This window comes from Dipodomys spectabilis, unplaced genomic scaffold (genome assembly GCF_019054845.1).
Source record: "Dipodomys spectabilis isolate Male_0828 unplaced genomic scaffold, ASM1905484v1 ptg000197l, whole genome shotgun sequence".
In the NCBI taxonomy this organism is placed as follows: Eukaryota; Metazoa; Chordata; class Mammalia; order Rodentia; family Heteromyidae; genus Dipodomys; species Dipodomys spectabilis.
The window spans coordinates 16815869-16837663 of NW_024870874.1; the positions used below are offsets into that span (position 1 = coordinate 16815869).

The following is a 21795-nucleotide window of genomic DNA, read 5'->3' on the forward strand; positions in this document are numbered from 1 at the left end:
CACTTCTGGCTTTTTTCTTTTTGCTTATGTGGTGCTAAGGAATTGCACCCAGGGCCTCATGCTTGTAAGACAAGCGCTCTACCACTGAGCCACCTTCCCACTACCTTTTTTATTCAGAGGATATTTGGGTCCATTTCTCACCAAGGAACCATGGGACGCATGGTGAGGTGGAGGCGACACTGAGGAGAGCTGGATTTCAGCCCAGCTGCTGCTACTGTGGCGTAAACCCCACAGAATCACTTTGGCAGTAGAAGTGGAGACGAGGAGTCCCCTTCCATAGCCTGGTGCCCAGAAATGGATGTATTCTTCACAGAGCAGGGCAGAGGATCCAAGAAGATACAGGAGCTGGATGGGCACCGAGGCCCCAGCTTGCTCTGGTGTGGCCTCTTGGCATCCTGGCACATGTGTACTGCCCTGTCAGCAAGCAGGACAACAGTCCAGTTGTACGTGTGGTAATGGTGAGGCTATGACCTAAGTTATTTCATGTTACACAGAACAGTGGCTTTCAAGCTGTTCTTTACCTTGAGTGACTCCATTGGATAAAACAGCAGTTTGTTTCGTTTTGTGCATGAATCCTGCTGCCAATGACGATGCATCTTGTTTGTGCAAGTAAACAACCACCATCTGGCCAGCTCAAACCATGCGACAGACTAATAAGGTAATTTATTCTTGCAAAAAAAATATATTAGCTGTTATGAACTTGTGAAATTAAATCAGGAACACATGTCTACATGGGTGTACCAAAACCATATCAGATAAAAACAAAAACCAAACAAAAAGCCTAAGAGCTTATCAAGTTCATTTGACCAATGAATGATGCAACTGCTGAACTTGGATCATATTAAAGAAGGGGCATCGACACTGAGGTACAGCGGCATCTACTCGCTTATCATCAGACCATCCAATGCATATATGGCTAGTGACAGGTGATGAACTTCAGCTTCTGTTCTTGGGGCTTCAGCTCAGCATAATGTCAGTCTGCTTCACCTGGCCTCCTCATGGTCATTTGTATAGAGCCAGTAGCTGGACCCAGCTTAGCACCTTGACCCAGCTTGTGCTTTGGCAGCTCAAGGACTGGACTCCTTATGTTAATATCTTATCTAACCACCTGTAGGGACTCTATTTGCATCAGCTTTTGCCTTCAGCAAGGCCTCTTTGAACCCTGCACCACTTGAACCCCTTCTGTAACCTGTTGTATCATTAAGAGTAATGTGTGACTGGGAGTAAATATTAGCAATGAAGAAAGTGGCGCTGTGGCTCAAGTGGTAGAGCACTAGCCTTAAGCTGAAGAGCTCAGGGACAGTGTCCAGGCCCAGAGTTCAAGCCCCATGACCAACATAAATAAATAAATAAATAAAATTAATGTTAGTAAGATCGGAATAAAAGAATATAAACATATCTGCTTATATTTCTGATAGAGCCCACTCATAACAAAGTCCTTAAGGCTATGGGAGCAGGTGAGTCCCCACTGGTAGGCCTTCAGTCAGTTGACCCTCAGGCTAAGGTTATCTTTCCAGCTGCCTTGTTCCCAGCCATTTTATCAGGGAGGGTGAAAAGGTGCCAGTGCTCAGAACTCCCATCCTTCCTTCCCCAGAGATCTGATCCAGGTGCAAAGGGAGGAACAGTTCTCAGGCACAGCTAGGAGACCTCTGCCCTGGGTTTAAAAGGCCCCAGGCCTCAGCCTGACCTCAGCTAGCTTCAGAATGCAAGGGCTGCTGATTTTGAGTGTGCTCCTGGGGGCTGTCTTCAGCACTGAAGACTTTGTGGGGTAAGAGTGTAGAGAAGAAGAGGGGATTCCCCGAGGGATGATGAGAGGATTTATCCCGAGTCAATGTGTGGAGGAGACAGACAGACAGACAGACATGGGAGCACAGCCAGAGAGTATAGATGGGTGCCACCCTGGCACAGTAGACTACTGAGGGAGGGCAGGGCTGGGAAGGATCAGGCGGTTAGGGAAATCTCCTGAGCCTTGAAGATTGCTGAGTTCTGAGGAGTAGTTTTCTGAAGAGGAGGAAGGCGGAGGAGGCCTGGTTGGCTTGGGGAGAGTGAAAAAATAGTCTAATCTAGGATGAGGGCAGAACCAAAGTCTAGAAATGTCTAAAGACAAAGAGAAAAGAGATGAGGGAGCCCAGGCCCCCCACCTCCCTCTCATTGCTAAGAACATTCATGTTTGCACTTGTCTGGTTCAAACATTCTATGTCCAGCCTGGCGACTCAGGCCACCGTTCTCAGCCTACATGGGGTGGCTGATGGCTGGGACAGGGGCATCTTCATGTACTCAGTGAACCCACTCTGCCCAGGCACCAGGTGCTCCGAGTCTCAGCAGCCAATGAGGCCCAGGTACAGATGGTGAAGGAACTGGAGGATCTGGAGCATCTGCAGGTCAGAGGCAAGGAGGAGGCCTCCTTGAGGCCCAAGGAAACCTTCCAGAACACCTGAGCCCACCCCGGAGCTCCGCTGCCTTCTGTAGCCACCTGGTGCTTGGGATGATCACTGTTAGGGAGTAAACTTCAACTCCTTTCCTCCAGTTTCTGATCTTTCTGCCCTTGAGCATCTGACCAAGTGTCAGAACCCCCTTTCCATTTCTCTCTCTCTCTCCTTTTCCTCTCTCCTTCTCCCTCTTTCTCTCCCCCCTCCCCACCCTACCCTCACCACTCTGGCCATTTCCTGTCCACACTAGACATTCTTCCAGTCTCCCAGGTTTCCCCTTCTCTCTGTTCCTTTCATGCATACCCCAGCCCCCATTCTGCAGGAGTTCTGGTGTCCACACCCCTTCCAGGCTGGGCGTGTCCTAGTCTGCTGTCCTAGTTGGTGTCACCAGCGCACTGTGATAGTGCTTGTTCCTCTCCTCTCCAGTTGGACTTCTGGCGGGACCCATCCCGACCTGGCACCCCCATCGATGTCCGAGTGCCCTTCTCCAGTCTTCAGGCTGTCAAAATCTTCTTGGAATCGCATGGCATCAGCTACACGATCATGATTGAAGATGTGCAGTCACTGCTGGATAAGGAAAAGAGGCAGATGTCCTCCTTCCAGGCCCGGGCCCAATCTACCGACACCTTTAACTATGCCACCTACCACACCCTGGAGGAGGTGAGGGCATCCTGGTGGGCACTCCCCACAAGCAACATGCTCTTCATCAAGGTGCAATGTGGGCCAGAGAGAGCCAGGCAGGCTTGGGTGTGGGTGGTCCCTGCTCTTTCCATGCAGCCAGCATTGTCTGGGTCAGGGCTGCAGAGGGGCGAATCAGGGTACCCAGGAAAGCCATGAAGACCCTTCTTTTCCTTTTCATCTCAGATCTACAACTTCATGGACCTACTGGTAGCTGAGAACCCACAGCTTGCCAGCAAGATCCAGATTGGTAACAGCTATGAAGGTCGTCCCATTTACATACTAAAGGTAATGCATGCATGCCCAACTATTGATGTACAAAGACACATTTGCAAGGATGCGCCTGTCTTCCTGCGTGGGCTCCTTTGGGAAGTGTCAGGGAAAACACCGTGACATACATTTCCTGCATAAACGCTGAGAACATCTAAGTTTCCATGCTGGCCCAGAAGTATGTATACAACTTCAACTTCGATGTGACTCAAGTGTTTCCAATCAGTATGGAAAGTGTCATGGTCTGGGAAGTCCAGAGAAACCATTTTGTTGGTGACCTTCCACAGAGAATGATCTGGGCAGCAGAACAGGGGCAGGCCTAGAAGTCAGGCTGGTTCCTATTGGACTGAAGGCAGGAGGCCAAGATCTGTGGGATCCCTGTCCGGGCCCCAGCCCCATCCTCACCTGAAGGATGGCCCCACAAACAGAACTTTCACCTTAGATATACAGAGCAAGTGGCCTCTGGTCCAAATGGGTTCTCTTTCACGGGCCTGGGACAAGGTCACAGTTATGAATTGTCCCCTCTACCATTTTCCTGCATCCTGCAGTTCAGCACTGGGGGTGACAACCGTCCAGCCATCTGGATCGACACTGGCATCCATTCCAGGGAGTGGGTCACTCAGGCCAGTGGGGTCTGGTTTGCAAAGAAGGTAAGGCTGGGGGGAATGGAGAGTGCTCATCTGGTGGGCCATTGGTGTCCAAGGCTCCCAGGAGCCTGGATCTCCCCCTTCCCTTCTAGAAGCATCGACCACAGAGGGAGTCCAGGGAATGCGTCTGTTGCTCTAACATGCCAGACATGTTGCCTTCTCGCCTCCTATTCCCACCAGATCACCCAAGACTATGGCCAGGACCCAACTCTCACCGCCATTCTCGACAGCATGGACATCTTCCTGGAGATCGTCACCAATCCTGATGGTTTTGCCTTCACCCACAGCTCGGTACGGGCTGCCTCTTCTCAGGAAAAGCAGAATCCACCTCTGAGACCCATAAGCCAACATTTAATCTCAGGAGGGCCTAGTAGAGCTGTCCTTCTGGACTGGGGACACTCAATGTTGGCACTCACTGGCATTTTGGGTGGTTGGGTCTTTGTTGTGGGCAGCTGTCCTGTGCATGCCTAGCAATGTCTTGACCTTCAACCTACTAGAGGCTAGTTGAAACTCCACTCCCAGTCATAACTCAAACCATCTTCAGACACCATGAAATGTCTTGATCAGAGGTCAAGATGGTCCTCAGTTGAGAGGTCCTGCCCCAGCCTTTCCTGCAAATGCTGTGTCCAGTGGTCCCACGTGGGCTGTGGATTGATTAACCCTTCTCCTTCCTCAGAATCGTATGTGGCGCAAGACTCGGTCCAAAACAGCAGGCTCCATCTGTGTTGGGGTGGACCCCAACAGGAATTGGGACGCCGGCTTTGGGAGTAAGGCTCACAGTGATCTAGGAGGCAGTGATGGGAAAACCCCAACTAGCTGCTCACCCTACCTTTAAATACCTCACTTCTTTTCTGCCCGGGGACGTGGGGTGGGGGGTGGGCTGTCAGTCCTGCTCAGGGTTCCAGGCAGTACTCAGAGATTTGGGCCCTTGTCTCTAAAAAGCAGGTTCCTTCTGAATGGAAGGAAGATCTGAAAGCCTGTCTCCAGGGTTGCTAGCTTAACTTCCTTCCATTCAGAAGGAACTTGCCCCTTCCTCTTCCAGCCTCTGCCCAAACCTGGCTGTGGAGGGAGGCAGAGCCCCAGATTGGCCTTTCCTTAATCTAGGAATGGGACCGAACACCTCCTCTTTCCTTCAACGTCATGCAAAAAACTGGGAGGCCTGGAAGCATAGAAGCGCCACCACATGCCAATTATGCTCTTGGTCTGCCCACAGAACCCGGAGCCAGCAGCAACCCATGCTCAGACACATACCGTGGCAAGTTTGCCAACTCTGAAGTGGAAGTCAGATCCATTGTGGACTTTGTGAAGGCCCATGGGAACATCAAGGCCTTTATCTCCATCCACAGCTACTCCCAGCTGCTCCTTTACCCCTATGGCTACACATCACAACCAGCCCCTGATGAGGAAGAGCTGGTAGGTGCAGACTTGTCTTTGTCCTATGGGCTTGGATTTCCACCCATCAGAACTCTGGAGGGCTGAGAGTCTTCAGGGTGCTCAGCTTTTTCTGAGTGACCGAAGTCATTTCTTTTTTGTTTTTTTTTTTGTGCTGGCCCTAGGGCTTGAACTCAGGGTCTAGATGCTGTCCCTTAGCTTTATTGCTCAGGGCTAGGGCTCTATCACTTGGCCATAGCTCTACTTCGAGCTTTTTGGTGGTTAATTGGAAATAAGAGCTTCACAGACTTTCCCGCTCTGGCTGGCTCTGGACTGTGATCCTCAGATCTCAGCCTCCTGAGTAGCTAGGATTACCAGTCCCTGGCTTGGCTGAGTCATCTCTATCATATGAGGAAGGCAGGCAGAGCTAGACTTTGAACTTGCAGCACTACACCTGGAGCCGCAAGGGCATCAAAAGACAGGGAAGTGCCAGACAGCCATCTTGCAGGAAGAGAGGTGCTGTCAACTCCAGGGCTGACCTTCATGGCTAAGAAGGCTCCTTGCCAGGGACATGCTTCTGCTGCTGCCTGTTCCTGGACCATTCTGTCAGCCCCCAGGCTGACCTGGTCCTGATAGGAGGCCCTACCTATTTTCTCCAGGATCAGCTGTCCAAGTCTGCTGTAACAGCCCTGGCTTCTCTGTATGGGACCAAGTTTAAGTATGGCAGCATCATCAAGGCAATTTGTAAGTGGCTATCAAGTGGCTCTTTCTGCCCAAGGTACCCAGGTCTGGGAACATAGGGGGTGGGGATGAGGGCCCCTGTGAATGGTTTTCGTCTGGGCCATCTGGAAGGGTGGTCATGAACTCTGACTTGAGTTTCTTCTGAGCCCTCTTGTCCCCTGAACCTGGTGTTTAAGTCCAGCCTTGTGAATAGATGGCTTTGTACATCACCAGGCAATTCTGCTTTACAAAAAAACCAAAAACCACTTCTCTTCCATTGCCCTTTACTTAGGGAATCTATTCAGTCTTTTCCCCACTGACTTCCACCATACATGTGATGCCCCAGGGAAAGGCATTGCTACACCAAATGAAATTCAGTTGGCAAGTGTTTACTGAGCACCTTCTCTGTACCAGGTCCTGCTATGTGTGTCAGGGTGAAGAAAACAAGCAAAGATCAGGAAAGTTACACGACAAGCAGTTTAGCATTAGGTGACACTGACAATGAGCTTAGTGTTAGGTGACACTAGTGTTAGTGCTCCCTCTGGAGCAGGACGGGGTGAATCAGGACAATTAGGGTAGAGGTTGAATACTGGGGCCAGAGGCAGGCCCCATTGACACAGGGGAATTTGAGCCAACCCTGAAGTGAGGGGGAGTAAAGAGGCTATCTAAGAAATAGCCTTCCAAGCAGGGGAACGTTCTAGAGCAAAGCTGGCGCTGTGTGATCTGGCTGGAGTGTTTGGGGCCTAGCCAAGTAGATCAGTGTGATGCCTTCGAAGGTGGGGGTGGTGGGAGGGGGGCACGGGAGGGCTAGAACTGACTTTGTTTTTTAGTGATTGTGACCAAGTTTTAGGGGACAAGCAAGTTGTCATCCTACCCAAGGCTGACCTCTTTGGATCCCAGGCTTTCTTTAGAAACTCTTTCAACCCTGGGTCAGCTGTTTCAAACTTGCAGCAGTGTTGAGCTAAACGTCTAACTTGCATGTGTGGGAATATCACAATGAGTCCTTTTGGTACACTAATTGGCGCTACTCATTCAACAAAAACCCAACATGCTGCTCACTCCTGCTATGCAGCCCAATCCAAGGAGAGTGCCTTCATGACCTATTATTTACTGCAAACTTGGACAAACTTCCTTCTAGAAGATAGGGGACAATTTTGCTTTGAGTCTGAATCTGCACTTTCTCCTACAGACCAGACCACCAGGGGTTAGGGGGAGAGCAAATCTAATTTCTCAAGAGGTGTCATCGTGGGTGACAGTTGGGTGGAGAGTTTTCAGACAGGCTTTTGTAATCACATCGCTTTTCTGGCATTCCCCAGAGGATAAATAGGGCAACATTACTGGGCTCCACTTTGGGCCTTGGGCTTAGTGCCAGCTGGAGATCCCTGGAAGCTAGGCTGTTTGTCTACAGTAGACTCCGGTAGACCCAAACTCCACTTGGCCATGTATGTAGCTCTGGGCTTTGGGTCACTAACCAGGTTTGTGAAATTTCCAAAGTAACTGACCCTTGCTCCTTTCTGCTCCTGCTTTTGTCCCAGATCAAGCCAGCGGGAGCACTGTTGACTGGACCTATAGCCAGGGCATTAAATACTCCTTCACCTTTGAGCTTCGAGACACGGGGCGCTATGGCTTCCTGCTGCCAGCCTCACAGATCATCCCCACAGCCCAGGAGACATGGCTGGCACTTCTGACCATCATGGAGCATACTCTGAATCACCCCTACTGAACCAACCCTGTGGCTCCCCCACCCAGGCAACCAAATAAAGTTTGACTGTATAAGGAGCAAGATCTTGGGGGTTTGTGTGTGGAATGCACATAGTGTGGCCACCTTGTCAAGCAGGGGACAGAAATGATTGAATTCCTGCAGGTCTTGATGGAAATATGTGGGTGGTTGAACTAGATGACCCCTAAATTCCCCCACATTCCAGGGTGCTGTGAAGTTGTACTTAGAGGCATCTGTTCTAGCTAGACCACCCGGAGCTTAGCTTGCCAGTGGGGTGATTTGTTCCTATCTCTATAGCAAGCAGTAGCTACAGCTGCTAACCAAACGCCTGGTACCCTGTGGTGCAAGGAATTCAGCACGTGCGATAGTCTAGCTGGTTGTATCCATTCATCTATAAAAGCAATAATCTGGATGTGAAATATAATAATCCTGGTGGCCACTGCTGTCTGAAATAGATGTTTTAAGCCAAGTAAAACAGATTTAAAGCAAAATGTGGTCTTCTACTCCCGAATTACATTGGGAGAAGGCAATTGAGTGAAATGAAATCATTCACTGAAGATAAAGAATAACTTTTGATCCTGGGGTATTTTATTAATTGTAGTGAATCACAAAGGCTTTGCCTTTAGGGGTAGAAGTGGTTTACTTTTCATTTGCTATGTCCTTCCTGACAGGACTCCAATGCATCCCTGTGTGTTCTTGTTTCTATCATTCTACTCCTTCCTACAGCTCTTTAGAGTTGAGTTCTCTTCCTTGGCTTGGTTATGCCAAGGCCCATGATAGTACACTTAGTGGTAAGCGCAATACATAGAGTATCCCAGCTTTTAAGTTAGGATCGACCTTTGTTTCTTCCATATCTTCTCCTGTGAATATGGACTGGGGGTTAAAGCTAGGTAGTAGGATGTCTCCAGCTCTATTGACTTGAGTCTTCTCTTTCTTCACATAAAATAGCTTTTCTTTTTTAGAAAAAGGGATATTGGTTTTCATCTTAGAAACTTAATATTGCTTTTCCTACCAAATGTTCTAATATTCTTTCATTTTCTTTTTTTTTTTTTGGTGGTGGTGGTACTGGGGTTGTACTTGCTAGACAAGTGCTCTACCACTTGAGCCATACCTCCAGGCCCTTATCAAACATTCTAAAAAATAAAAAGAATGAGGCTCACTAGACATAAGCTTCTGTATAAACTTGTGACACAAGGTAAAAAGGTGTTTCTAGCTCTAGACATGGCAGTATAGAAACTGTAATCTCAGCACTTAGGAGTCTGAGCAGGAGGATAGTTTTAGGCCTGGTACTTAAGGAGAAAGTGCTTCAGTCTTTACAGAAAGGTAATTCTCTTTATATTATCTTCTGAAAAGCACTTCCCTTCAATTCCTGCATTAAAGAATTATAGACAAGGTAAAACCCATTTTGACCACTGAATTTGGCCAAGTAGAAAGCTAATCACCTTTTGTTTAATAAGTGCTGAAAGAAAAAAATTAGCATGATGACACATCTTATATAACTGGATATTTTCTGCATTCTCAGAGCTGTACTTTAGAAAGCAAGGCTGAAGCAAGATAGAGGCTTTCGGAAGTTGCAAAGTTCTGGAGCAATGCAGGTTCCACAGGTGGGGGACTATGTTTCTGTTTTCCTCTCCGCCCTCACCACTCAGCCAATGTGCGCCATTCACTAACAACGTTAAGATCAATAATAGTACATTTCCATTCAATGGAGACATGGCAGTGCATAATTTAATTTTTTAGCTGCAAATTTTTTCCAACTGATAGGTAAAAAATTTAAAGCTATAAAAGTGTAGATCTAAAAATAATTTTATAAAATATTGCAGCTTCTACAGAAATGTCTTACTAACTTTGAGGAGTTTAGGATAAAAATAAGTACACAAGATTAAATTCAAATTCAGGGGTAAATTCAAATCTCAAAATACAAATAATTCATTCCCCAAAGAAACAGAAGAGGCCAAGAAATGAATGAAAGATACTGATTCTCAGAAATGCCTTGCCTGTTGAAGAAAAACACACCATTTTTCTCTCATCATCTGTCATAAAAATAAGACTGAGTACTCTGTGGTATAAAGCACCTGGAAAAAATGACAGAAAGATGGGAGGATATATTTGTGCCACCTTTCTGCAAATTTGACAATTTCCATACAACATTTTAAGTACATTTTCTGCCCAGAAAATCCACTTGGAAAAACTAATTTTATAAAAATATTTGAGCAAGTTAAAATATGTATTATTCAAGAAAATCCTCATGGCATTCTTAAGTGGTGCTGCTATCAGCTTACATAAAAGAAAAACTCGGCCATCTCAAAAAAAAAATACATGAGAATGGAGTAGTAAAAAGCAAAGAAAAAGGAATGTTAAATAATGGTCAGCATTGATGCCCACATGACAGACACATTCATAGGACAGAACATTGTGATGTCATTTAAGGTCCATGTTGATATGGGAAAATGGTACAGCACTTGAAGTGAAAGCAGCTCGCTATGAGAAGGAAATATTCTAAAAGTGGGTTATGGTGATAATCGTGCAATTCTGTAAATTTAATAAAATCATTGCACTCAAAATGAGAGAACTAGATGGTATGTAATTTACACATAATTTTTTAAAAAAGAAATTGGCTACAAAATACTATGTTGAGTATGAATTTCATCTCTCTCTCTCACACACACACACACACACACACACACACACACACACACACACACACACACACATACACACACACACACACACACACACACACACACACACACACACCACAGCCCAGAAGGGCATATCCTCCCATAACAATTGTGGGTACGTTGGGTAGTGTTAAATTTACACCTTCCAGAATTTCTTCCAATTTACTTTCATAATCAATTCTGAGTGGATGTGTGTGTTGAAACACCCCAGCTGGCAAATCCTCAGTGAGTGTCATTCCCTAACTTATTTTCAACAACAAACATCTAAATAGCCATCTTAATCTTTGCTCAGACTCCTTTTCACAATTTGTTGAAGCCCGCGTCTTCTCTGACTCTCCCGAAACACTGCACTGCAGCTCTTTATCTCCACACTCCAGATGGCGGGAGCAGCAGTGTCACCCGGGCAAGATTTCTCAGGTCCTCCATGGAGGCCGTTCTCCAGCACTCTGTCATGAAGTTCCCAGGAGCCCAGTCTGCTCATATCCGGTTCCCATTGCCAGCTTGGAATTGCTTATGCTGATGCCTATTCTCTAGGCCCCCTCAAAGACCTTTAAGCGAACCCGTTTTGACTTTTTAGATTCTTACAGGTGGTTCTCAATGTGGCCTGGGAACCACGGGTGGCCCATGGGAATCCTCCAGGTGGTCTCTGGACTTAATATTGATACACATACCTAGCTCTCTGGTTTTGGCCTGAAGTTAAATTGAAATGTCATTGACTACAATCCAGAGATGACCTCACCAGTCCCTCATCCAGTGCAGAGCTATTCATCATCCTGGCCACAGTTCTGCAAGGGCAAGTGGGACCTGGTAGACTTGACACTGAACAGGGGCTCTTGCTTGGATGATGATACAAACATCATCCTGTAAACAAGCCAAGATCCAGATGTTACCTAGAGGAAAGGAGGTGACCTACTGTAACATTTGCAGTGGCCAAACCCAGGAAGAGCTCAGAGAAAAGCAAGGAGTACCCATCAAATCTGAAAACCCATCAAAGGGTAAAAATGAATTCTTCCCCGAAGCTTTCAGGATCCGCATTAATTTGGCAACTCCAACTATGAACATCATCTAACAACCCCAGAGACTGAGATCACCAAGTGTTTATTGCCAAAGTAAAAGGAGAAAATGTGAAGTCGCTGCTTAACCGCAGCAGTGTTGTGAGCTGCATTTTGAGCAGAACGCAGTGGAGCGGGGCTCCGCTGGAACAGGCTGTGTGCAGGAGAGGTTTCACCTGTTTCCCCACGAAACCCAGGCTTGTTGCCACAGCCTGGTTCTCCCAGTTCATGTTGCACCACAAAAGAAAGAAGAGATCAGACACAAATCAAATCGACACGGGTTATTGATTGAGTGTTTTTACCTATTAGGAAAATAGCCTTCTCTAACCCCCAACCTAGTTAAAAGTTTGTGACTCCCTTTCCTTGAGTGGAAGCTCATGAGGTGTCCCTCAACAACAACTGTCTTTAAGACAGGACAGCAGACAGATGACACAAAGGTGGAAATATATAGTCTCAAGAACTAGTGTTTCATTCCTGGACTCCCAGTGATCCTCCTCCCAGGAGGAGGATCGGTGATGGAGAATCTTGGTGATGAGGATAGAAGGGAAGGCAAAAGCCAAGGAAGTTATGTTTGCATTGGCAAACAGAGGCATCCATGGCTCAGGGATGATTAAGGCTGTGGCTGTCCAGAGTACATATGGGAACATGCTCATACATATGGGAACATGCTCAGAGGCTACCATTTTTGGGCCTGGATCCTTGATTCTTATTACCTATTCAGTGAGGGATGAGCTGCCTCCCTTCCACCCCAGCCTCAGTCTCATCTGAAAACAGGGTACTTGCCTTGTAGGATCACTGGGAGTATCAGTTGAGCCACAAAGTACTAGGTGGCGTTTGGGAGTCCTGTTGAATACACAGTGAGCTCCCTGTAAGTATGTGCTAGTGTTTTTAGCTGGAACCTTCAAGCTTTGAAAAACAACCCTCTCTCAGGTGGTAACAATAGCCCATCTCCATTTGATGAGTTCTGAAGGCTACTGAAGGGACGTTGAAAATGCCTGGGAGGTGGCAGCCAAGCCCAGTAATCCTAACTCCCAGCTCTCTGTACCTCCCAGAGATCCAAAAACCTCAGGGCTGTGGGTGCTTCATGTACCAAAGCAAGATTTACAAGAGGACGGGAGAGAAAGGCTCTGCACTTCCAGAGCAGCAGGTGAGAATCAGCGGCCACCATGATAGCCAGGACAGTGCCCACTGGTCTTGACAGGGTCAGTCATTTATTGACAAACACCTCTACAAGGGCCTCTGGCTCTGCGTAGGGAATCTGCACTGTCTGGAAGATTATAGACTAAATTCAAAAGGGAAGACATATTGATACTCTTTGTAAACATGTGGCCCATCAGTCAGTAAGTGCTTTCCACTTGTCATGTTTTATCAGGTGGCTCAATATGTTACACAGATGAGGAAAATTTGCTTCTACAATCAGAACAAAGGTGATCAGCACCAGACAGTGACCCTATGGCAGGGGGAGGGGTCTCAAGGTGACAAATACAGAAACTCATTCACTGAACCCTGCTCTGTCAAAATTCAAGACAAAAATAATGCCACCCTTAGGACCAGATGTGTGTGCGCTCGCGTGCATGCATGCGCACACATGTATGTGTACGTGCACATGCATGCCTGTAACCCAGCTATTCAGGAGGCAGATGACTGCAGTTTGAAGTCAGCCTGAGCAAAAATTGGACCTCAACAAACAAACAAGGATTGGTGGTAATGACTGTAATCCTAGCTAAGCAGGAAGCATAGATAGGTGGGAGGATCTCCAAGCCAGCCTCAGACAAAGGAGCCCAAGACACTATCTAAAAAATAATTAAAGCAAAAAGGTCTGAAAGGCATGGTTCAAGTTGTAAAGTACTGCCTAGTTCAAACTCCAGTACCACCATCGCCTCAAATTCGCGCCATTAGATTTTCTTATAACTGACCAGATGCCAATTTAAGGATGCTGTAATAATAATCACTACAAATCTAGAAAAGTATTGCTACTTAAATGTACTCTGAACCCTTTGAAACAGTCTTATTTATTGCTTTTTTTATGAACAAATGGGTATTTCTCAAAAAAGTAATCAAAATGCATAAAGTACTGTTGCAACATGCCCTTAAGTGGATGCTTAGAATCCACATTTCTGATTTCATGAGAAAAATATTGTAAGATATCATCTTTGAAAGATGTGTGAAAAAAACAAAACTGCTGCCCAGTAAAGACATTGAGAACATTCTGGAACTGGTTCTTAATGATTATCTTCAGGGTTGGGCAAGAAGGCAGACAGGGATTTAAATGTCAGATAACACAGAAGACAGTCTCTATAACCCACAAACAACATGGCAGCAACTAAAGCCAACCTAAGAAATATCACCAACACATTTCCTTAAGCCTAGGACTCTAATTTCACTTATATCCCATGGGGGAATTAAGAGAAGAATTTTGTTTTGTTCTGTTTACTTGGTGAATAGCTTAAAGTCTTAAGATATTTTTGTTAGTTTAAATAACACCAGGAAAAAAAATCTAAGCAACTAATGAACATTATTTACTCTCTTTTATTCCAGTCTACACCAAGTCCAATACGATAGTGCTGGCCCTGACTTTCTACTACAGTGAAAAATGAAAATCGTTTGTAGGGATGTGACTGACTGTCCACAGTTTTCAGTAGATTGAATTTGACATTATTATAGCTCAGGATATTCTCATTGTTTTCCAACAAGTGCTGTGGCTTCTTCCTCCCTCTCCCCTCCTTTGCCTCTCTTCTTCCTTGTTTCCTTCCTCCCCTTATTCCTTTTTTTTTTTTAACATACATACCTCTTTGAGGCATTTAGCATGTTATTAAACAGTTGCTATCACTGTTGCTGGGCAAAGCTATTGTATATCCATAAAGCACCTTCTTTCCCAGAGGTTATGAGTCCCCAGGGAAAGCGGCTTGTCAGTCTCTGAAATGCTGGCAAGAAAACAATTTTACAATCTGTTCAAAGTGGCCATTGGTCCCTGCCTGAGCTCTCTCCAGACCCCATCCTTCTAACTAGAGCGCTAAAGTGTTTTGCTCTAACTGCAATGATTTCCTGATTCATTTATACAAAGAGGCATACTTTCAAATCACACCATTCTCCAGGGACATCCCAAATCATCCTGACAGAGAGGAAGAGAGACGTTGGCAGGTTTCAGCGCATTAATAGCAAACGACAAATTAGTAACTATGTTTCTTTAATCTTCAACATTCATAATCGCACAAAGTATCACTGATCATTTAAATAACACATGTCAAATAACCTAATGAAAAAACTAGTAAAGCAGAACGTTAGAGGGACTTATCTGGAGCATGTAAAAAACATCTGTAAGTATTGCTGAGCACACAACACATAGAAGCACAACAGGCCTTTTGAAGATTTAAACTTTAACCAACAGGGCAAAGTGCTAAGGAGAAAACATACATAAATATATCCATCCTGCTAGCTTGCTCTAGGTAAATTCACCGCAGCTATAAAAAGGTAGTTAAAGTGGCTTTCCACATATATCCAACAGTTTCTATCATTAACAGCTTGAAGAGGGACGAAGGGGAACTAACTATCTGTTATTTCCAAAACAGAATTGGTAGGGAAATCTAATCTCCTGACTAGCCAACTTGAAAATGGCATACCCACAACTTTGTTACAGAGAAAAACACTTCTCTTTAAAAACCTATACGTGTCAAAGATGGCTGAAAATCTTGTCCATGCTAGGGGAAAGCTGAGTGTGGAAACACTTGCATTTTCCTATCTGTGCTGTAAAGAAAATAAAAAGCCAGAGAGCATTTTGGCATTTGCAAAAGGCTGAACTAAGTTCTCAGGCAATAAATTTATGGGGAAACATGACAAGCTCCTCATTAAAGCTATGTGTACATTGGCTGAATTTTATACAAGATTCTTGAATCTTGTGGAAAATTGGGCACGGCTTGACATCTGAACAATGTCCCTGGTTTGTTTGATTTCTAAAGCTTCGGAAAATGTTGCACTTTGGAAATCAAGTAGAGAAGAATAAACACATTCTGAAACAGAGCTCGACTGAATCGGAGTTATTTTTCCATATGTCTCCAAGAGATATTTATTATGTTTATTTCTCTTACAAACACAGTCCTCATGCTAGAAATACTGTGGTGTGCTTTTTCTTTTTCTTTTTGGTGATGAGAAAATAGTACTGTTAAGGCAAATCTTACCCAGCAGCAGGAACCACCTAAGGATGGGCAATTTTCAGTTGGCTTTTCAGAAGCTGGTTGCCATGACAAAGAGCACAATTTATTCCTTAGTCTCTTATCACAGCTACAATCACAGACCATAAAAATTAACAAGGCTTTTTTCCTTTTCCATGTGATTTCCGAGTTCCTCATCCTTACCTGAGGTCTTTTGTTCCCCCAATTAAATAGAATGAATGTCAGTCATCTAGCAATTCAATTAATGCTGATTCAAAATTCCGGCCCAAACCAGAATCTATAATCACAACCTCCTAATCACAGCTCAGCCATGAGAATGAAAAGCAAGCAGGAAATTGCACTAATTACTCAATTAGACTAATACTGTATTTTTAAGCAAGGGCTTATGGGGGTTGTCAGCCCTGACAAAGGACTCTAAAGTCCCCCTCACCTATTGTGTTTCCCAATTGCCTGAGCAAAGCTGTCTTTTGCAAGTGGCTGTGATTTCCACCCATCTCATATGGATGGACCCAAATCAGGTGATGGAAATTTACAACTGAGATAGCAACACACAGCCCTCAGTGGTTGTGGTGGCTTCTAGGGGCTCTCAGTACAGGCTTGTACCATGGCCAGGCCATCCTATGGGATCCTTCTGGTGTGAGGGCAGCCGAACCTACCCCTTGATGGCCCCGGGAATCAACTGAAACTGGAGAGAACATTCAGTTAAGTGCAGAGCTTTTCGACAAAATTGCAAAACTGAGTCCAGCTCACAGGCAACGAGCGGCTTCTGAACTCCCAATGGAGCCTGCAGCATGCCGGGCTGAACAAGCCTCAGCCAGCGCCTGTGCTTGGTGTGGGGCCTGTGCGGCCCTGGGGGACAGGGGCCTGCGCCAAGCCCACCTGGAGAATCTTCCAGGAATTCAATAGTGAATGAAAAAAAACTGGTTGGGAGGAACACACCAGCAGATGTGACTGAAGTATTTACAAAACACCACTGGGTATAGACCAAACAAGCTGAACCTTATTTTTATATATATATGTTTCTTTTTTTAAGGGGTGGAGGTGTCCTTTTTCCTTATCCAGACTCAAAAGGCTTAACTATTCTGTAAACACAGGGAGGACTCTAGAGCCTGTTACACCTCTGGCTTTTGTGGTCATCTGTCAAAGTCCCTTCCCAGCTGGCTGAAGGAAGAGGTGGAGACAGAGAGAGGGAGGAGGGCCTATCCCATACCACCGTCTTTCCTCTACTGCACAAAATGACCAACATGGGAAGCTCAGGGTTCTGAGAGGAGGGGAAACATTTATTTGACTACGTGAGACAAAGTCTACTTCCAGGGTTTGCCCTGGATGTGTCCACTGCTGAGTGTGCGAGGGTTGGAGTGGCTGGCAGGGGTCCCGGCTGGCAGGCTCTGACTGGTGCGGGAAGCAGGCACCTTGGAGTCTCTTCCCTGGGAGTTACTCTGGTTCAGTCGGCCTGAAGGGAACAAGATGGGGAGCAGAGATGCAAGAGTGGTTCCAGGCATGATCAGCCAAGTACACTTTTAAGCTAATGAAGTCCACAACCACTTTTAAGCTAATGAAGTCGGTGCAGCATCTACTTTGGGCCAATGATTATCTACTCCTCATCCCTGAGATCAATCTGAAGTTGGGGGATGGAGCAGGGATGGAGGGGAGCCCAGATAGCTGTTCTTTCTTCCTTTCCCTTATCCCCCACTAACCTGGGCAGTCTTTCACTCCTTCCTTAATAGAAAGAGACAGACAGGATGAGGGTGACTAGCAGAGAAAGCAGAAAAGCCATAGGGAAAATAAAAAGACAAAGGAAGGCTCTAGGAAGTGGCTAAAATCTACCCAAAGCAGCAGAAAGAAAGGAACTCCAAGGAGTCAACCCTGATGCTCTGTTCCTTGCTTCTGTTTAAGATACACACTTTGACCGCAAGACCCTCTCTTCCATGTCTGTGTTCACTGCCTAATTCTTGTCATTATGAGAAACACCAGGCCCCAGCACCTGCATCACATTCAACAGCCTCTGATATTTTCAGAACCTGAATGTAAAGATGAAGCTTTTCGTATAAGGTGATGGTCAAAGCTGCAACTCTCAGGCTTCACAGGAAATAAAGGGCAAAATATCTTACTAGAGGTGTCTGCAGGACCCTGGTTCTCTTCCAGATAATATTCTATCTTTTTTAAGTCTTCTGGGGTGAATCGCCATTTGTTTTCAGCTGGTAAGGTCGGCACTTTGGGGCTGGATCGTTTCCGGGTAGAACCAAGAGGAAGAGCCTGCTGGCAACAGGCTGGCAGGGAACCAGTAACTAGTCCTTCTGGGAATTTCTGAGCTAAGACTTTCAGACCTGGAAACAGATTACCACAAAAAGTAGGATTAACATAGTGGGGCCACACCAGACGTAGAACAAGTCTGTGTCTTTTATTTAATGCAGTATTAAGGGTTGAACTCAGGGCCTTAGAGCCTTGTATTTCTAGGCAGGCATTCTACTGTTGAACCATGCCTCCAGCCTTTTGGTTGGTGCTAGTTTTACATGTGTGTGTGTGTGGGGGAGAGAGCTATATATATATAGAGAGAGATGTAGTTATATAGTATATATTGTGCCAGTACCAGGGCCTAAACCAGGACCTTTACACTCTCACTTGGCTTTCTTGCTCATGGTTGGTGCTCTACCACTTGAACCACACCTCCAACTTAGCTTTATGCTGGTTATTTTGGACTTTTCTGCCTGGGCTGGCTCTGAGTGTCAGTCTTCCAGATACCAGCCTCCTGAGTAGCTAGAATCACAGTCATGAGTCACTGTCACTCAAATTGCTGGTTTGTTAGTTTGTTTTGTGCCAGTCCTGGGGCTTGAATATGGGGCCTGGGTGCTGTCTCTGAGCTCTTTTGCTCAAGGCTAGCACTTTATCACTTGAGCCACAGCTCCACTTCTAGTTTTCTGGTGATTCACTGGAGATAAGAGTCTCATGGAATTTCCTGCCCAGCCTGACTTTGAGTAGCTAGGTTTATAGGTGTGAGCCACTGGGACCCAGCTTATGCTGGTTATTTTTGAAAAAGGATCTTATTTCCTGCCTGCACATATGCCTGGATCACAATCTACTTTTTTAGGTTTCCTCTCATAGCTGGGATGACAGGTACAAATACCATGCCCAACTTCTTTCATTGAGCCATGCTGGCTGGGAACTGTAATCCTCCCCATCTTAACCTCTCACATGTCCAGAATGATACTTGCAAGCCACTGTGCACAGCTATTGGCTCAGAAGGGATCCCCTGCATATACCCAGGATGGCCTTGAACTGTGATACTCCTGATCTCAGCCTCCCAAGTAGCTAGGATCACAAGTGTGAGCCACTGGTGCCCTACTTGGCCTGTGTATCTCCTAATCTTTGGTCATCAAATTGAGCCAACAAGGCCATGAAATCCTGTTTCACCATAAAACAAATTACATCAGAGAGTGTGGATTGTTACATGGGATTCTGAGAATTCCTTTTGCTCAAGTCTTTACTATTCTTATAGAGCCCTGAAGCAATATAGTTAATTTAGGAATTAAAAACATGTTCTAGCTAAGCATAGTGGGACATGCCTATAATTTGAGCACTCAGGAGGCTGAAGGAAGAGTATTATAGGTTTGAGACTAGAGACTAGACCAAGCTAGCAAAGCTCTTTCTCAAAAAACAAAAACAAAAACTAAAAAAAAAAAACCCGCAAAACAAAATAAACACAACAAAATTTTACATGGTACACACTTAAAATCCTAGTTACTCAGGAGGTAAAGGTAGGAGGATCATGATCTGAGGTTGGTCTGGGCAAAAGTTCAAGATCCTACCTGAAAAACAAATTAAAGTAGCTAGGTTCATGCCTGTAATCCTAGCCTTTCAGAAGGCTGACACTGGAGGATCCAGGTTTGAAGTCAGTCCAGGCAAGAAAGTCTGTGAGACACATCTCTAATTAACCACCCAAAAGCCAGAAGTTGAGCTGTGGTTTAAGTGGTAGAGTTCTAGTCTTGAGCAAAAAAACTAAGGGACAGCACCCAGGCCCTGAGTTCAAGTCCTAAGACAGGCAGAAACAAAAACAAAAGCAAACAAAAAAGCCTAATAAAAGCAAAAGGCATAGGGATGTGACTCGTGAAGCAGAGCACTTGCATATCAAGGCAAGGACCTAAGTTCAAACTTAGGTGCCACCAAAAGATAAAATACAAAACAAAAATAAAACTGCCACAGTCAGAAAAAAAACCACCTCACAGCATATGCTGCTAGAACTAACAGACACTTCACATAACTGGCTACTTGCAGCCAGTATGGCTTTCTCTCTTTGCTGAGCACTACATTTAGAGCACGGGGCAGAGGAAGCTGATGGGGTGGCTTGAAAGGCTGTGAGCTCAAAGACTCATTTGGGAAGTCCTATGCAGAATGCTGTCTTGCTCACCTCCGGAAAGCATGAACAGGTTTTCAAACCCGCGCTCGCACATGGTGGTGGCTGCCTGGCTGGCCAGCCTCTCATCGTCATCGTACAGAATGATAATCTTGCCGTGGGCGTTTTTCTAAGGGATGAGTTAAGGTTCTAAACACTGAGCTAATGCTTCTAGATTATAAGACACGGCCCCCTTCCCACACCCCTCCCCCCCACCAGCCCCAGGGACATAGACCTATCTGGCTCATGCACACGAGGACAGGAAATTCAAGGAGCTCATTCTGCCCCATCATACTGGCAGCCACTGGGGTTCTTTGGTAGTGGAAACCATACAAGCTGGTGTTCTTTTGTTAATGAACTAGAATTAACACAGTCTAAAATAGCACTAGTTACATACTTTTTCCTCTTTAATTCTTCCATCCTTCCCATCCTGAAAAGTAAATACTATAAAATCCACTTTAAAAATAAATAAGCCGGCACCGGTGGTCATGCCCGTAATCCTAACTACTCAGGAGGCTGAGATCTGAGGATCATGGTTCAAAGCCAGCCCGGGCAGGAACGTCTGTGAGACTAGGTTCATGCCTGGAATCCCAGCCTTTCAGAAGGCTGACATCTGAGGATCCAGGTTTGAAGTCAGTCCAGGCAAGAAAGTCTATGAGACACATCTCCAATTAACCACGAGAAAACCAGAAGTGACGCTGTGGCTCAAGTGGTAGAGCGCTCACCTTGAGCTGAAGAGCTGAGGGACAGTGCCCAGGCCCAGAGTTTAAGCCCCGAAACTGATAAAAAAAAAATTAAAAATAAATAAATAAGTAAATAAAAAAACTTCTATGTCCCATGTACCACTAAAAGCCTTCTTTACAATAGTAAAAAAAGGCAAAACCACCAAAACATCCGAAATAAATTATAGTAAATCTGAAGATGAATTACTACAAAGCATCAAAAATGAAATTTATAAAGAGCATGGGGAAGCGTGGAAAAATATCAAGGCATTAAATATATAATAAGACTTCAACTTTGCAAGAGAAAAATATCCATACACACAGAAATTAGTCTGGAATAAAATGTGCCAATGACATAATAGGACTTGTGTAATGAGGGATTTCCTTTTTCTTTTTTATATTTTTCAGTTTTAATTTTTTTTTTCTTTTTGGAAGTACTGGGGTTAGAACTCAGAGCTTTGCACTTGCTAGGATGGTGCTACCATTAGAATCACATCTCCAGCCCCTTATTTTTCAGTATTTAAATTATCTTCTACTTGTATGTTTTATTTTGTTTGTTTTTTGTCGGTCGTGGGGCCTGAACTCTTGGCCTGGGCGCTGTCCCTCAGCTCTGCTCTTCAGCTCAAGGCTAGTGCTCTACCACTTGAGCCACTTAAGCCACTTCCGTTTTTTTCTGCTTATGTGGTGCTGAGGAATGGAACCCAAGGCTTCGTGCATGCAAGGCAAGCAACTCTACCAATGAGCCACCTTCCCAGCCCCTTGTATGGTTTTTCTATGAATGGAAAAAATTAACATTTTAAGAAGAAGCAAAAAATAAAATAGAAAACATTTGCTTCTTAGATTCTAAGCTTTCTAGAGGAAGAAAAGTCTCAGGACTGACTCTCAACAGATCACAGCCCTTAACCTAATGTGTTTTGGCCCCAGGCAGTATGTTTGGAAGCATCTG

The 21795-nt window shown here is 45.3% G+C and overlaps 2 protein-coding genes across 6 annotated transcripts in view; one reads left to right on the forward strand and one right to left on the reverse strand.

The window, feature by feature from the left end:
* The first annotated feature begins 1682 nt into the window (after nucleotides 1–1682).
* Nucleotides 1683–7894, forward strand: Cpa1 (carboxypeptidase A1). 2 transcript variants are annotated; one of them, XM_042696047.1, is made up of 10 exons: nucleotides 1683–1768; nucleotides 2300–2381; nucleotides 2856–3089; nucleotides 3294–3395; nucleotides 3926–4027; nucleotides 4205–4315; nucleotides 4701–4791; nucleotides 5238–5437; nucleotides 6055–6139; nucleotides 7651–7894. In XM_042696047.1, the coding sequence occupies exons 1-10, from the start codon at nucleotides 1704–1706 to the stop codon at nucleotides 7836–7838; spliced, it is 1260 nt and encodes a 419-aa protein (XP_042551981.1). In that variant the 5' UTR covers nucleotides 1683–1703; the 3' UTR covers nucleotides 7839–7894. The 2 variants fall into 2 exon arrangements, with proteins under 2 accessions (XP_042551981.1, XP_042551982.1); XM_042696048.1 differs by having other exon boundaries at nucleotides 4205–4312; nucleotides 4698–4791.
* A 6844-nt stretch (nucleotides 7895–14738) lies between these two features.
* Nucleotides 14739–21795, reverse strand: part of Cep41 (centrosomal protein 41) — a 47185-nt gene continuing 40128 nt past the window's right edge. For 3 of the 4 annotated variants that reach the window (XM_042696068.1, XM_042696070.1, XM_042696069.1), the window contains 3 exons: nucleotides 20143–20257; nucleotides 17849–18064; nucleotides 14739–17190 (listed from right to left, as the gene is read on the reverse strand). In XM_042696068.1, coding sequence (XP_042552002.1) covers nucleotides 17042–17190; nucleotides 17849–18064; nucleotides 20143–20257 — 480 coding nt within the window. In that variant the 3' untranslated portion in view covers nucleotides 14739–17041. The remainder of the gene's footprint in view (nucleotides 17191–17848; nucleotides 18065–20142; nucleotides 20258–21795) is intronic. The other variant, XM_042696071.1, reaches the window with a different exon arrangement.

Excerpts from the sequence above, each read along its gene's own strand:
- Cpa1 (XM_042696047.1), top strand. The coding sequence starts at position 1,704 with ATGCAAGGGCTGCTGATTTTGAGTGTGCTCCTGGGGGCTGTCTTCAGC. Across the intron at positions 1,769-2,299 it reads AGCACTGAAGACTTTGTGGG|GCACCAGGTGCTCCGAGTCT; the intron begins GTAAGAGTGTAG and ends CACTCTGCCCAG. Across the intron at positions 4,028-4,204 it reads GGGTCTGGTTTGCAAAGAAG|ATCACCCAAGACTATGGCCA; the intron begins GTAAGGCTGGGG and ends TATTCCCACCAG.